At 42.7% G+C, this 13,903-nt stretch overlaps 1 protein-coding gene across 5 annotated transcripts in view; it reads left to right on the forward strand.

Moving 5' to 3' along the window:
- GMIP (GEM interacting protein) overlaps window positions 1-13,903 on the forward strand; it is a 43,633-nt gene that overhangs the window by 1,746 nt on the left and 27,984 nt on the right. The window contains exons 1-4 of one of the 5 annotated variants that reach the window (XM_072149159.1): window positions 3,412-3,745; window positions 3,983-4,180; window positions 5,092-5,229; window positions 13,052-13,145. In XM_072149159.1, the coding sequence (XP_072005260.1) occupies window positions 3,985-4,180; window positions 5,092-5,229; window positions 13,052-13,145 (428 nt within the window). In that variant the 5' untranslated portion in view covers window positions 3,412-3,745; window positions 3,983-3,984. Of the gene's footprint in view, window positions 1-3,411; window positions 3,746-3,982; window positions 4,181-5,091; window positions 5,230-10,739; window positions 10,893-13,051; window positions 13,146-13,903 lie in introns of those variants that run through there. The other 4 variants (XM_072149160.1, XM_072149161.1, XM_072149163.1 and 1 more) reach the window with 4 other exon arrangements.

A 13,903-nucleotide genomic window follows, 5' to 3' on the forward strand; every position in this document is an offset into this window, starting at 1 on the left:
CTTGTGTGGCATGAAGGAAGGGCCATACATTGCCGGCAGTAGCTGAGAGCTGACAGAAGAGACCAGGGCTGAGTATTTCCTGTGCTGATTGTGTCATAGCGGGTGAGGAAACACTTCCTACCACATACGCAGTGATATACAGCCCTCTATGGCTCCATTACACATAGAAACGGCCTCACAGGACAGCATCGCCTTATCCAAAAGCTCCCAGGCCCCAAAGCAAAAAAAAACGGGACTCCCTACACACAATACAGGCAGCCCCCGGGTTACGTACAAGATAGGTTCTGTAGGTTTGTTCTCAAGTTGAATTTTTATGTAAGTCGGAACTGTATATTGTATAATTGTAACCCCAGACAAATTTTTTTTGGCCTCTGCGACAATTGGATTTTAAAAATGTTGGATTGTCATAAGAACCAGGATTAACAATAAAGCCTCATTGCAGACGCCTGTGATAACTGGTATAATTCTTTATTGTAGCCTATGGCTAAAGTACAGTTACTTACCAACATCCAGAGGGCCGTTTGTAACTAGGGGTTGTCTGTAAGTCGGGTGTTCTTAAGTAGGGGACCGCCTTTATTCTATTAATGGTGACTTATGCTATGCACCAGGACCCTGCACCCCAGTAACAGGTGTTCGGGCATACACTTTCAGAATGTATACCTTTATTTCTCAATTTATTAGACTTTTTGGACATGAAAAAGCTAAGACTTTTTTTTATTCTAAGTAACTGCTTTGCATTCTTTCCGTTAGCCAAAGTTTTGGCCATGGAAGGCTGCAGACAGTTTATCTATTATCCCAGGAGATCTGTGTAACCATACCTTTGTTCTTAGTAGTGACAGTTATAGTGAAATTATAGTTGACTCTGCAGCTCTTGCAAAGGCTCTGGGTGGGTCTTTCAAACTGAAGAGCTTTCCACTATCTGCACTGTGCTGCTCCACAGCTTTCCCCCCAAGATTTTGGTCGGATACTTATAACTGTCCCCCCTAGGATTTTGGTTGGATACTTACAGAAGTCAATCAACAGAGGGGAGGGTCTGTGGAACAGTTCAATGCAAAGAGCAGAAAGCTCTTCAGACTGAAAGATCCGCCCAGAGCCCTTGTGCAAACCTGGATTAAAAGTTCACTATTGACAGCCCCCATGCTACTTACTATACACACAAAGGTATAGTTACACAGCTCTCCAGTGCCTATACCTAGCACTTTCTGCAGTTTATTATGGAAAAAACTCATGATGAAGTCACTTAAATGGAAATCCAGAGACACTTACTCATACATCCAGGCACCGTTTCGGTGGTTATCTTCTTATATTATATATTTTATCTTAAAATTAAAATCAACTTTTAAAACTTTGCTAATAAGCCAAAAGGGCTCCTAGGGATGTTACCAGAGTCCTGCCCTGTTGTAGCTTCAAAGGCTGTTACACTGTTTCACCCGCACTCTCTCCTCCCCCCCTCCACCCTGATGTAAACTCAAAGTAGCAGAGAAACTTTCAGCACACAATGGGAGGAGGAAGTGCTTCTGCAAAGTGTAACAGCCTGTGAACCCGCAGCATGGAGCGACTCTGGTAACACCCCTAGGAGTTCTTCTGGCTCATGAGCATTATTTTAAAGTTTATTTTAGAAGGAAGGAGGCTGAGCCCTCCTCATACAAGATTGGTGTTTCTTTTCTTGCAGTAGCAATATGCAGCAATTGCAGCATGCACTATTTATTTTCTCACAATCGGACCACAGACCTCCATAGAAGTCAATGGAACTGCTAAGAAAACGTACGGCACATGGATAACATCCATATGCGTTTTGTTTTTTAACAAATGTTACTAGGCAACCAACTTGGCTTGGCAAAAAATACATTAGTAGACCATACGTTTTTTTTGCACATTGATGTCACACGTCCACACTTTTTTGCAGACACGCAATGGACGTGTCTGTCTGAATGACTCCTGAGTCGCAGACAGCCCCACCCCCTTTGTGCCAGTTTAGGACAGTGAAGGGGAATATGACTTAACTACCCTTTGGAGGGAACTAGAAAGAACCCCACACCATAGGGGCCCATTGCTTATACAACTCCTAAGACGTAGCTGCAGTCTCCTGTGATTATGTGTTCTATGACTATTTATCAATACATATAATTACCCTTAGATACATGGAATATCACTAATACCTTCTGTAATCATATAGCATTTTCTATACAAGACAAGAAGAGGCTGATCAGTGGGTGATCTTACCATGTTCCAGCACCAGTACCATGGACAGTGGTGGGGTCTCGGTGGGATACACTGCCTGTAGTTGAGGAGTGTTCTCTAAATAGAGGATAAAACATTCCTAAATTGTCCTAATTGTGCAGAATAGAAAACCATGTCCTATGGATATAAACAGAGTGTACTGGCAGGGCATATGCCATAGGGGGCACTATGAAGTCACTCTGCCTTGACCATGGTATTTATAAAGAGCTATTCCAAAACTGAATTTTGGACCTGGGTAAATGAAATCTAACTATTACTCTGCTAATTAATACTTATTTATACATATACTATAGAAAATCCTATACAGACTATATGCTCCCACAGTTATAAGATGCCCTATTGATATTGCCCCCATCCCCTGAACTCATCACCAAGTTTACATGCTATTGGCAGCTGCCTTTGACCTGACATGCATAGATTTGTTTTCCTGGAATACTCTGTGTTGCTGTGCTCGTTCCTTCCTTAATTTCTCTGTCTGTGACCATCCCAATTCTTATGCTGCTGTCACTATCACATTTACCTTTTAACTCCCATATAAGGTCACTACCTCAAACCAGATCAACACAGTCATCCTCTGCTGCCGTAATGTTTTCCATTATTTGAATAGCTCCCGTGCATGTCATACCACTACCTATGTAACCAATACTCTACAGCATCACATGACCGGGTAAGTCATTTTCTCCTACACGGTCAGCTGAAATGCTCTGTGCTGCTGTGAGATTATGAAAACGGTCCTCATTTAGAAATTACATACAGTAAGTGGACTGGTCACTGCCACTCACACAACCAGCACACTCCTATCCTGCTGCTAGAGCTAAAATTTGCATCTCTTCCTCTATCGTTTTCCCATGTTTCCACTCATGTCACAGTGACAACTCTTCCTAATGGATTGACATGATCTGACAGGTCACTGACTCCCACAAGGTCAACACTTTCCTCTTCCACTGTTCTGACACTGGTAGCTAGAGGTGGTTTTATCATTTATCCTCCCTTATGCAGTTCATTCTTATATTACGGACACTTATGGATATGCAGGAGTGGTTATGGGCAGGTCTGTCTCCCTTTTCCGGCAGAGCAAGTTACCTGCAATTAGTAGGATAATTAAAATCTCCTGCACACACCTGTTATAGGAATTTAACCCTTGATGTTCAATTTTTCGCGTGGATGTTGCACTCTACTAATAAACCGGTTTGGACCCTTCTGAAAAGTCATGAACAGGATTCATTTTTCTGCCTGGATACATGGAGAAATGTGAGAACATATGGCAGCATGTAGCCACCGTGTTCACTTCTGGTCTTAGTCATTGACGCCGGGTGCTTAGCCAGAAGCAGTGACAGAGTCATTAGGGAGTTTCCTTTTCTCACCCACATTGCTAGGATTTCCTCGTAATCTCAATCAGATTCCGAGAATCACATCTTGGGACAGACTGACGGGGAAAATTTCTGGCAGCATGGATAGTAACTAGAGCAGCCATCACTGGATTACAAGACCCAAGGACTATGCAGTTAAGTGGGCTCAGCTGTTATAGAGAGTGGTATCTCCAAGGCTTAGAGGTAGACATGTCTTAGTTGTAGATATGAAGCACTTCATTTAATGGTATATGTAAAGTAATACGTAGAATGTCAGTTCTGCAGTCTGGTTGTTCATAAAGTATCATGAACTGTACAGGAAGCTATGATAGAAGAAAGATGAGCTTGATATTTAGGAGATATTTATGGTGAAGCCTTTCATATAACTTCAGACATGAGCTGTGCAGGGAAAGATGGGACTACTCCAGCACACCTTGTAAGTGAGTGCTATCTGTCGGCACTCTGCCACTCAACGTTGATGAGGAGTCATGGTGCCCCAGTGAATTCTCCTCAGTTGATCCAGTTCTGCACTCGACTCAGGAAAGTTGACCAGAAGCTTCAGGAGATGAGAGAAGTCTACCAAGGGTCAGGTGAGAAATTTAAAGTAAACTCTAAGGCGAATATCAGAGAATGGGTGGTATATATAGATTCAATGTGCAAAGGACAGTTGTAAGTATCAGATGTCCCTTGAGAGACTGAAAGGTTTTCAGTCTTTGAATTGGACCTTCTCAAAGATTAAACCAATGCTACAAAACAAGGTCTAATATGGGGTATGATCCATCTAATGGATTATATTATGAGCTAATGGAAGTTATTAATTTGCCAATCGAGTCAATCATCTGGACCTTTGACCAGATGATTGACTCAATTGGCAAATTAATAACTTCCATATAGAACTTCTCTTGGTGAAGGACACCATGAACCTGCATTAGCTCATAATATAATCCATTAGATGGTCTACTAGGGGATGTCCTTAATGACCAACCTTATGTAAGATGATTAACTTTACTTTAAATGACTCTTGGCAGCTATGAAGATTGGATAACTGCAAAAGGGTTGGATTTTTAAGTAATTTATTCATCAGGAGGGTTCTAAAGGTTTTATGTAGTGATCCAAATGTGTTACTGGTATGTCAAGGCTGGGGACGTCAATCTCAATTAAAAGGAGAATTAATTATAGTCCTCAAAATCCATCCCTTCCTTTATAGTCTGCTATTAGTATCTGATAAGCATTCCGATCATGCCTCATGCCATCTCATGCCTTCCTATCAGGGATGGTAATCTATGGGATGGAGAGATACATTTCACACTTGAATGAGTGTCCAATGGGGCAAATGTCAACGAGCCAATAGGTATATAAATGACACATTATATACATTGGGGTCCAGAAGCCTTATGTTATGTTTTTGACTCCTGTCCCCTAAAATTGTATCAATAAGTTTATGGTTGGGTGACACTTAGCAATTGAATTGATTTTTCTTGCTTTCCCACTTTTCATAAAGTTATTTCGTCTTGTGACCACATTGAGCTCAAGTTAAATGAATTACTACAATCAGTGGTATTCCTGCTCTTCAAACATCCAGGACTGAAATCTCCCTGTGTACAGGAGGCCATGACCAATCTTATCAACAGAGTACGAGGTAGGACCCAATATGTGGCCACCAGAGCGCGTTAGACTTTGACATATGTCTATATAATCTATTACTACACACTACTCACATCATAGCTAAAGACTTATGAGCCCCAGGGCAAAATTTAAACCACTGTGCAACCTCTTCATATACCTGCTGTGGTCTGTCTGTACCTTCGACAGCATCATATGACCTATTAGTGTTCCAACAGCAACCAGGCTTTTTGCTAGGGTCCAAAATATTTATATTTATATACATTTATATTTTTAGAGAACTTTTCTATCATGGTCAACATGACAGCTTAGAAATAGCAGCTCAGTTATATGTATTGTAACAGGGGTGCACATGCCATGAGACACTGGCCTCAGGTGACGTCCCCTGCTGGATTATATTAGACAACATCTTCAGCGCTGGCACTGAACCCCCTGGGCCAGTTTGTCTCATTATTCTATAGTTCGTCTCAGGCAGAAGGAGACACTTGGTTCACCCTTGTACTTTTTAATAGTTCTATGTATGGTAGATAACTTTTTGTGGTTGTTTTAATAGCCTTTGTATGCAGTGAGATGTGACTATGGTACAGTTACATACCAGTAGTGACCTGTAGTGTTTGTAGTGAGAAGGGAATAAAATTTGTATCGCTCCAAAGTCTATATACAGACATGTGCTAGGAGAATGAAGTAATCCTTGCAGCTGTAGTTTTGTACTTTACTCCTTTATTAATAATAATAATAATAATAATCTTTATATAGCACCATCAAATTCCGTAGTGCCTTACAATTATTACACTGTAGATGTCGGGAGGGAAGGAAGGGGTGTTTTCAGAAGCTTGTATCTTATACATTTTAGCGCTAAAAGAAGGGGGAAGTATTTATAATACTTAAACTTCCAGATATCTAAAAGAGATTAAAGTGTTATGAAAGCGACTTCAAGGCCCATCCCCAAAATGTGACTGCTGTGACCCCCTATAGCTATAGCTAATTGACAGTATCATTAGGATATCTACAACATAGATTGTCCTTAATTCTTTTGTTATACACAAGGTCATTATGTACTTTATTGTTTTATGCTACACTATATTATTATATACTCTTGACTACTGTATAGTTTCATATAGTGTGAAACTTCCCATATTGATGCTTGTTATATTTGGAACACAACCACGACTATGAAAAACCACTGTAACGATAACATGATGTCAGAATATTGCTAATATGTTCTTTAATGTGGTTCTGGGGAAGATGGTTGAGACACACACAATGCACACACTTCTATTCTTTATTACGGCATTAGGGGCATATAATCCCCCCTCTTCATTTTAGCCCCCACTTATAATACTGCCCTTCACTGATTCCTCCTTTTTGGTAGCCTCACTCATTATTCTTCAATTTATATCGCCCCCTTTTATGTAGCCCCCCACTCACCTTTCCCAGCTTCCGCTGTAGCAGGTCTCCAGATCCCTCTTCTGCTGCAGAGTGTGGTTCTGATGACATCATCACATGGCGCCTGCTGATCTCAGCGATATGTATTCAGCTGTATAGAGTTGAGATCTTGGACAAACCTTCCAAGTTCCACCTCATGGGTCAATAGGACATACCCTCTAAATCCAGACTCTGGTAACGCCTCAAGAAATCTTATGGCTTATTAGCGTAATTTTAAAAGTTTTAGAAGTAAGGAGGCTATAGATAGTGGGGCAGATTTATTTACCCGGTCCATTCGCGATCCAGCGGCGCGTTCTCCGACGCTGATTCAAGTTCTGCCGGGATTCACCAAGGTTGTGCGCCCGATGTCCACTAGGTGCCGCTGCTGCGCTGAAGTCCGCCATAATTCACCTTCTTCGTCTTGGTGTATGTGAGTGCTATTTTTGCAACACAAGTTCCCTTAAAATTCTGCGCTTTTTCCGAATATATCGGGTTTTCCGACGGCCACGCCTCCTGATTTCTGTTGCGTGAAAGCCGGCGCCGATCACGTTCGCCAAGATCCTGGGGCAATTCTGCGAAAATCTGAAAAATTTGGGAAACCCGACGGAAAAATGTGATTCGGACCCTTAGTAAATGTGCCCCAATATATGTAAGAGGATTACCACAGTCACAGGGCCTGGATCTATGAGTAAGGCTACATTCACACTGCTGTTGCCCGCCCGTACCGTAGCGGGCAACGGCAGTGTACGGGGAGAGGAGGAGGTGAGCACAGCTCACCCCCGCCCCTCTCCATAGGAAGTTATGGCGCACGGCGCCGTACTACGGACAAAGATAGGACATGTCCTTTCTCTCTCCGGGCTACGGAGCAGTACGGTGCCGCACGTGTGCAGCACCGTACCGCTCCCGTAGGGCGCCGTGCGCCCATTGCCGTCTATGGGGGACGTATATCGACCGTATATACGTCCTCCATACGGCAGTGTGAATGTAGCCTAAGTGTCTTTGGTTTGTCATGATGGATTTTGATGGGAGATTCCCTATAAGTAGGATCTCAGGAATTGAATAATTTTTCTATCTGGCTAAACTTGTCTCAAACCCTGACCATTTGTTGTCTGCAGTTCTTTTCTGATCACACATGAGGACCAGCCTAATAGTTACCATGAAAAGACCACAATGGATAACACTACAAACCTTCATGCACTTCTGTCCATTGGACATGTCTTTTGGACATTGCACAGTTAATTAAATTATTAGATATTCAGACAATGAGATGTTATTAATATCTACCGGAATTACACCAGGACAGTAAATGTCACTCCCTAATCCTATGTAATTATCTGGAGGCTTCTCATTTATTCATGTAATGTGTGAGCTTGTCATTCCATGTTACACCAGTCATTCATCTCTTATTACATATGATGGATATATGGAAGGTGTTTAATCCTTGACAAAATATAATGGCTCTAAAACGTATCTGACCTCATAACAAACTGCAGAGATCACAGTACTGCTTGAGGTCATCCTGTGCCTTATCTCTTTTGTCTTGCTGTACCTGTAATTCTAGCTGTAGGGAGGAAACCTAGCTGCTGTGACTCTGTGCTCCCCCCTCCCCTCTCCATAGAACTTCTATGTGACACCTCAGTGAGCTTCTGGCCATCTCGCTTGCAGGACGGAATTCAGCAGAGATTTCAAGTTATTTTATGCAAACGTTGCTGCACAGGGGCTTATTTTTTGCAGGATCGATTGTATTTTTGAATGTCACCATTGAAAAGCTATTTTGTTTGTCTACCCTTATTAGAAAAAGCTAAAAAAATGTCCTCTGAATCTAGTAGCCTTCACTATATAGGGGTCCCCTCTATTCACAGTTTAGTCTACTTACACATCACTGACCTGTGTTATTTGGGTGTTGTATAGGAGAATTATTTAGACATTTACAGCATGACTGTATGTATTATCATGGCATTATATAGCATTATTGTTTTGGCTTAAAAGTTTTTTGGGGGGAATTGACGTTGATTTATGTGGACCTGTATGGGGGTATTATATGGGCACTTTTTAACCACAGGACCAATAGCAATAACAAGTGGACTGTAACCTACCTCAGCTATGGCCCAACAATCTAAGCAGTAGAATCTATCAACTTTACTAAGCAGCGTACAATGGTGGGACTGGTGGGAAGTTATGATCTGTATGAAATGGTGTGTAGATGTGTTGTCCGAATTATGGAAGATATAGGTCCACTCCACATTCATAAATGTACTTATGACAAAATAGTGGCCTTACTACAAAAAAATGTAAAGCTTGCCATTGGCCACCTTGCATGGACACAGATTGTATGACCAGGACTGGCATTATGGATCTATGGCATGTATGACTATACAAGGTCAGCCATCACTAGAAAGGGAACAAGCCTTGATGACCGACACACACAGGTCTTGGAAATCTGATCCCACACTTTAAAGCCCAAACCCATAAAGACCCCTCTTCAAAGATGCAGATCAATGTCATGTTTTAGTGATTACACATTTAGGCTGCACTATAAAAAAATATATAGTTACTACATGATAGGGTACCAATTAATCTAAGGTCGGCTTTGTCCATCACTGTTCACTTGGTGATTTTAGATAAATCCTGATAAGTCTCCTTGCAGAGATGTTAAGAGTCCTGATTACCATGCCCACATAGAGTTACTGACAATAAAAGTCCTGATGACCCCCACCCACAAACAGTAATTGACAGTGCTTTGTGTACACACACTGATAACAGAAAGTGCTGACAAAATCAGGACTCTTACTGTCAATCACTGTGTGTGGGCTGGATAAACAGGACTCTCAAAGTCGATCATTATGTGCGGGAGTGGTAAGCAGGACTATCACTGTCAATCATTGTCTGTCGGTGGAGTAATCAGGACTCTCACTGTCAATCACTGTGTGTGGGTGGAGTAATCAGGACTCTCACTGTCAATCACTATGTGTGGGTGGGGTAATCAGGACTCTCACTGTCAATCACTGTGTGTGGGTGGGGTAATCAGGACTCTCACTGTCAATCACTGTGTGTGGCTGGGGTAATCAGGACTCTCACTGTCAATCACTGTGTGTGGGTGGAGTAATCAGGACTCTCACTGTCAATCACTGTTTGTGGCTGGGGTAATCAGGACTCTCACTGTCAATCACTGTGTGTGGGCGGGGTAATCAGGACTCTCACTGTCAATCACTGTGTGTGGGCGGGATAAACAGGACTCTCAAAGTCGATCATTATGTGCGGGAGTGGTAAGCAGGACTATCACTGTCAATCATTGTCTGTCGGTGGAGTAATCAGGACTCTCACTGTCAATCACTGTGTGTGGGTGGAGTAATCAGGACTCTCACTGTCAATCACTATGTGTGGGTGGGGTAATCAGGACTCTCACTGTCAATCACTGTGTGTGGGTGGGGTAATCAGGACTCTCACTGTCAATCACTGTGTGTGGCTGGGGTAATCAGGACTCTCACTGTCAATCACTGTGTGTGGGTGGAGTAATCAGGACTCTCACTGTCAATCACTGTGTGTGGGTGGGGTAATCAGGACTCTCACCGTCAATCAGTGTGTGTGGAGTAATCAGGACTCTCACTGTCAATCACTGTGTGTGGGTGGGGTAATCAGGGCTCTCACTGTCAATCACTGTGTGTGGGTGGAGTAATCAGGACTCTCACTGTCAATCACTGTGTGTGGGTGGAGAAATCAGGACTCTTACTGTCAATCACTGTGTGTGGGTGGAGTAATCAGGACTCTTACTGTCAATCACTATGTGTGTGTGGAGTAATCAGGACTCTCACTGTCAATCACTGTGTGTGGACGAGTTAATCAGCACTCTCACTGTCAATCACTTTGTGTGGGCAGAGTAATCAGGACTCTTAAATTGTTATAATTTATTATTAATATTTAATTAAAGTAATAATCACTCTAGACACAGTAGGAAGGGGTGGAGGATAAATTTCACTATCCCATACATACTAAGGAGCCCTGGACTTGTGACCAAATAGGATACACATTTTAACCCTTCAGTCTAATGAGCACTGACTTCTCTATACGCCGAGTCTATACGCCTATGAGGGTGATTGCAGTACTCAGCACTCTCATTCTGCACTTCCTGATGTGATGACTGCTGTCAGGAAGCTGTGGGTCTTTTGTCACTACATCAGTAAACCCGGGTTCCACAAGTGGCAGGGGCGTCCACTCCAGCTGGGCCTGGGAAAATGGCGTCAGGCAGAGGAGGGGGTAAGAAACTGCTACCTGCCCCCCATATCTGTCTCTCTTATGGCTTAGCTATGGGCTCGTCTCTTATTCTATGTACGACTTCTCCCTGCAACCTCTTCCCTTTGGTGTTCACAGCACCACGTACTAAGGCATCTATACTTTGTAGTGTATTGTATGGTTTACTGAGTTTACTATGCCATGTACAATATATATGTTTTGTGTAGAACGTAGTATAGGTGGTCTTTTACATGGCTGTATGATGGGTGCATTTTAGCCATCATATTATGGCCACCAAACACTGTCCTACTAGACGAATTTAGATTTTGCAGTATATATCTTATATATATATATATATATATATATATATATATATATATATATATATATAGACACTTTGCAGTATATAACACTTGCTTCATGTGGCTCTTACCCAGCGAGATGTCTATTCTAACACTATAGGTGAAGTTGTATACGGTATTACTGTATGTACACAATCATGCCCACCACTTCCTATTTGACTGTTATATTGTATATATATGGATTCTATGCCCAATGTCCTGATGATAACACTCATGTATACTCTGAGGCTTACTTTCTTTATCATATTCATGGTACGTGCCTGCACCAGAACTGATAGAGTTATATGTTAGTGATGTTATAACCACATCCTGCTTACGGCATAGTACAACAAGGCAGTGAATTTATTTTTGTCTGCACAAAATGGGTGAAGGACGAGAAGTGCCTAGAACTGCATGGACTGAATAGGAAACATTAACTTTTACACAATGACATTTTTTACAACTCATAAATTCTAAAAAAAAATTATGTAAAATAACTAACTTTGCATTAACCATGGCCACTGAGGCCCAACCAATCCTCCACCTGTTGTGGCTGGGTCCCATTATTGTGTCAAATCTCAAGCAATACATGATTTCTTCCTTTGGTTGGCCCTAAAAAACTATACTGGTTTTACGCGGCCCAGGGGGACAACGGGCTACTTGTCTGCTGTTGTCCACAGTAGGGCACATTTACTAAGGGTCCGCGGACCGCGATTCTGTCGGGTTTCCCGAATTTTTCCTTTTTGCGCTGAATTGCCCCGGGTTTTTGGCGCTCGCGATCAGATTGTGGCGCATCGGCCCCCGGCTTTCATGTGACACAAATCGGGGGGCGTGGACGTCGGGCAACGCGACTGATTCGGGATGGGTAAGTAAATGTGCCCCAGTGGGGCACATTTACTTACCCGGCCCATTCGCGATCCAGCGGCGCGTTCTCTGCACTGGATTCGGGTCCGGCCGGGATTCATTAAGGCAGTTCCTCCGCCGTCCACCAGGTGTTCACCGGCTCGGGCTGAGTGAAGGTAAGTGCAAGCTCCGCGACAGATTTTTTGTTTTAAATGCGGCGGTTTTTCCAAATCCGTTGGGTATTCGTTTGGCCACGCCCCCCCGATTTCCGTCGCGTGCATGCCAGAGCCGATGCGCCACAATCCAATCGCGTGCGCCAAAATCCCGGGGCAATTCAGGGGAAATCGGCGCAAATCTGAAAAATTCGGGTAACACGTCGGGAAAACGCGAATCGGGCCCTTAGTAAATAACCCCCAGTATGTTTGTATGTTATAAGGGATGTGATAATTGATAATTTACTTCCCCTATCCCACAAGGGATAGCCCTATTATCCCCTTCACTGCCCCAGACCACCTGGGATGTGCTTAACCTTTCCACTACCCAGTTACGCCAGAGATGTAAGCACTGACCCTTTTGGTACCACAGCCCAACAGAAATGTTACCAATAACCTCTTCACTACCCTAGATTAATGAGTATGAGATGATATCACTTGCAGGTATGATGGTAGTGGGGGACCACAGGCTGTTTTTGAATCGGGGCCCTCAGTCTTTTGGATTTGCCTATGGACCATTGGTGGTACCTTGTTGAGTACTGACATTCTATATCCATTATCTGTACATTGTTATCAGGTTGGGACTGACCCACCAGAAAAAAATAGACTACTCCAATGTACAAAGGCTCAAATTCAACTATGGGCTCCAAATGCCCAGTTAAGGACAACCTACTATGAAGCTAATGTATATTTCCAGTGATTGATGGAGCGAAGGTCGATAGAATTTATGCTTTGGCCTCAGATATCTCAGTCTTACACTTATTCTTATTTGTTGTGCCTCTTACAGATGTCAATGCACAGATTGGGCCTGCAGAAGGTCGGAAGAGATTTAGTGAAATATTTCGAGATCTGGATGCCCTGGAGATAAGCATTGGGAATGAGTAAGTTTTATTGGTGTATTTATCACCAATTTTTGGAATTTGGAGTATTGATGATGTTGTAGATCATAGGTGGCAAACTCTGGCCAATGGGCAAAATCTGGTCTGCGCAGTAATTATTTTTGGTCCTTCAAAAAATACCAAAGTTTTACTAGCTCAGTCCCACCGGTAGTTAGTACATGCACCGATAACACAACACTTCCCACAATGCTCTTCCGGGGCTTTGGGGCATCAACTTGAAAACACCAGCAAGATATTCTTTAGCAACCACATGCTTCTAGTACATCACGCCACCAATCTCAATAATGGCCAAACAAAAAGTGGAAAAGTGAAAGGCTTGTTTGTGTTGTGTGAGGAGCTAATGTAACTGCAACCAAATAATACAACAATTGATAGACACCAAAACAGGTACCTGGATATAGCGCAAAAGTGCCCGAATTTTTACAAAGTTAGGCTGCTGTGAAGGCTACTTGTATTGTCAGTCCGACCATCCCTGACCCTGGCTCTGCACCCAAGCTGCTCAAATGCTCTCCATGTCCAGCAGTACCGATCTGTATCAGCTATTCTTATAGCTGAAAATGAACAAACATCACACAAGAGTCTTCTCACAGGAACACCTTCACCCAATCCTGAGGATTTTCTCATCACAGAACTTCTTTTCTGCTCTGAGTCATCGCTGTAGCAGCTTCTGTTTAAATACTAAAGCTGTAAGAAGGAAGGGGAGGAGCTGTGTTCAATAAGGAGCTCTCACATACCAGTAC

This window comes from Engystomops pustulosus, chromosome 4, assembly GCF_040894005.1.
Source record: "Engystomops pustulosus chromosome 4, aEngPut4.maternal, whole genome shotgun sequence".
NCBI classification, from domain to species: domain Eukaryota; kingdom Metazoa; phylum Chordata; class Amphibia; order Anura; family Leptodactylidae; genus Engystomops; species Engystomops pustulosus.